The 3353-nt window shown below is 44.8% G+C and overlaps 1 protein-coding gene across 1 annotated transcript in view; it reads right to left on the minus strand.

Annotated features, from left to right (window-relative positions):
- Positions 1–3353, minus strand: part of SCNN1G (sodium channel epithelial 1 subunit gamma) — a 29795-nt gene that overhangs the window by 21373 nt on the left and 5069 nt on the right. The window contains exon 4 of the mRNA XM_007953192.1: positions 2029–2132. Coding sequence (XP_007951383.1) covers positions 2029–2132 — 104 coding nt within the window. The remainder of the gene's footprint in view (positions 1–2028; positions 2133–3353) is intronic.

The raw sequence follows: 3353 nt of genomic DNA on the forward strand, positions 1-3353 counted from the left end.
TGAGTCGGGTCCGACTTGACGGCACATAACAACAACAACAACCATTTTAAGTGTATAATTCAATGCATTAATGACATCCACAAGTTGTGCAACCATCACCAGTATCTATTTCCAAAACTTTTCCATCATCCCAAACAGAAACTCTGGACCCATGAGCTCACTTCCCTTTTGCTGCTTTATTTTCATGGGCATTTGTCACTGGATAAAATCTATGTGTTAGTTTCCTCACTTGTTATCTCTCTCCACTAAAATGTAAATTCCTTGAAGGCAAAGACAGTGTCTGCTTTTCACTGCTGTGTCCTCAGGACCTGAAGGAGGGCCTGGTACACAGCAGATACTCAATAAATGTCTGGCAAATGAATGAGCAAAAGAGCAGGGTCTGTATGGATTGAAAGAACTGTGAGAGCTATTCTGACCTCTTTCACTTATGAATAAGGGGACTGGAGCCCAGAGCAGGGATGATTTGCTGAAGGTCACACAGCCCAAAGTGAACAAAGTCGAGACTATGCAATGCAGCCCTCCTGGTTCCCAGACTGCATCTTCCCACTCCAGCAGGTGCTCTGGGTTACAGGGTCTCGCAGAACTGATAAGAGCACAGAGCACAGAGTAACAGAGGCTAGAGCTGCAAATGTGGATTTCCTGCATGACACGAACTCACCTTTCCTCAGGGGAGTGTGTCTGTATATCAAACCACGTTCCATTTCAAGAACTCCTTTTGTGGGCAAGCCAGGTCAATCTGTTGAGTTCCTGCCTTCCCACAAAAGCAGCAGTAGTAGAATACTAGTAACAGTAGCATTTGAAGCAGTAATGGCATTATTGATGGTAGCAGCTACCACAGCAGCAAGGACAGTAGCAATGCTACTAACGGCACCAATAGTAACGACAACAACTGGTGTATATTGTGTCTGAGTGTATGCCAGGTCCCATTCCAAGTGTTTCACGTGTTTTAAGTCCTCCCAATAACCTTGTACACCAGTACCAGTTGCCTTTGAACCAATTCCAACTCAACCCCATGCATGTCAGAGTAAAACTGTGTTTTCAATAGCTGGTTTTTTGGAAGTAGATTGCCAGTCTTTCTTCTGAAGCACCTCTGAGTGAATTCAAACATCCAACCTTTCGGTTAGTAGCTCAGCATGTTAACCATTTGCATCATCCAGGGATGTCAATATTGTGTACGGGAAAAAAAAATTCACTGCTGTTGAGTTGACTTTGACTCATAGCGACCCCTCCTTGGGTTTCCGAGGTGGTATCTCTATGGAAGTAGATTGCCTGATCTTTCTTCCAAGGAGTGGCTGGTGGGTTTGAACTGCCAACCTTCTGGTTAGCAGTCAAATGCCTTAGGCACTATGTCACCAGAGCTCGAAAACCAAACTCACTGTCATTGAGCCTATTCCAACTCATAGTGACCCTCACTGGGTTTCCAAGGTGGTAAAGCTTTACAGCAGAACCGCTGATGGGTTTGAACCACCAACCTTCTGGTTAGCAGTCAAATGACTTTGGCACTATGCCACCAGAACTCCTTTCCAATATCGTGTGGGCGGTGCTATTGTTGTTACCACTTTATAGATGAGATGCAGTAACTTGCTCAAGGTCACACAGCTAGTGAGTGGCAGAGCTGGGATTTGAACTCAGCAGTTTGACTCCTGAATGTCACTCAGTTACGATAAAGGTGTGTCTGCCTTCCTACTCACCCATTCAGCGTATCTGGGTTTAACCTATTTGGAAGCTACCTGCCCAGCATTACTCACTCCCACTAACAACTTAACCAGAATGGTTTCCTAGAAGAAGGGAACCAGCAATGTCCTTGCTGCTCTCTCAGAGGTGAAGAGGGAAAGTCAAAAAGGAAAACAGACACAGATGAGGAAGGAAAGGATCAACATGGATAGTGTTGGAACATTGCAGAAAGAAAAGTGGTATTTCTGGTTATGGCCAAGTGGTGAGATCCTGCATTTCTAGAAGGTTCTACTGCTACCAAGCTCACTGTTAAAGACTGGGACCTCAGAAACTCCTTGGAACAAATAGTCTTACCATATTCACTGCCCCCCATGGAGGTGCTCAGGACAGTGTCATTAACTCGATTGTTGAATGTGTAGCAATTCCCATGCATTGGATGGTGGAAAAGCGTGAAGTTCCTATGGAGGAAGAGCATGGGTCAGAAAAGGCTGTGCTGGGAACTCCCCACTTGTCTGAGCTGAATTCTGGATGGACATTCCAGAAAGTCTAAGGTGCCAACTCTCTTCTGTTGACAATGATGACAGACATGACTCATTTCCCCCTGTTCCCTCTGATGAAGCAACACACAGACAAGGCCCCTCGCCAAGGCTGATATACAGTGATGTGGAATTAGACTCTGCTTCCTTACCTCCATTTTTATTTTCTCACGCCCATCTCCATATTGACTTCCCATTCTCTAGCCACGTGTCTGTCCCAAATTTTTCTACTCCTAATTTTCTCAGCCAACACTTAACATTTTTCCATTTGAATTCCCAGTCCCAGGAAACGGCCATCAGTGAAGGAATCACATCATATGTGCCCTTATACTCGTAGCATAGTGGCTAAAGCACTTGACTGCTAACCAGAAGGCTGGCGGTTCAAACCCACCAGCCACTCCTCGGAAGGAAGGTTGGGCAATCCTACTTCCGTAGTGATACTGCCTCGGAAACCCAAGGAGGGGTCGCTATGAGTCAGGGCCGACTCGACGGCACATAACAACAACAACAACTCTCTTGAGGGGAGCTCTGGTGGCGTAGTGCCTAATATATTTGACTGCTAACCAGAAGGCTGGTGGTTCAAACCCACTAGCCACTCCTCAGAAGGAAGACTGGGCAATCTACTTCCATAGAGATACCGCCTCAGAAACCCAAGGAGGGGCCACTGTGAGTCAGGTTCAACTTGATGGCAAGGGTTTTTTCTTTTTTTTAACTCTCTTGAGAACCTAGTTCTCAGACCCATGATACTAATTGTTCAGTCTTCTCAGGGACCAATATATCTATTAACATACAGAAAGGTTAGAAAGGCTTAGCAATAAAAAAGAATTAAGTAAGCCCTTTAGACAAGCAAGTAGACTTTAGAATATTCCACTCATCACTCAGTCGCCACTAGGGATCTGAGTGTTACTATAAAGGCGGACATGTCGGAATACTCTCACATCTGTGCATAGGCCTTACTTCCTGCCTCCCTTCCTCCCTCCTTCTCTTCCTTCCTCCTTTCCGTCATCTGTTTCTCTGCTAGATTGGTGGTTCTCAGTCATCAGTGCACATGATTATAATATATAAGGTTATATGTACACAATCAGTTACTCTATGTTTTTATGAGTAATTTAGCAAATTAAAGGATATTTTGACAATATACCA

This window comes from Orycteropus afer, unplaced genomic scaffold, assembly GCF_000298275.1.
Source record: "Orycteropus afer afer isolate SDZICR_OR568_19922 unplaced genomic scaffold, OryAfe1.0 scaffold00376, whole genome shotgun sequence".
NCBI classification, from domain to species: domain Eukaryota; kingdom Metazoa; phylum Chordata; class Mammalia; order Tubulidentata; family Orycteropodidae; genus Orycteropus; species Orycteropus afer.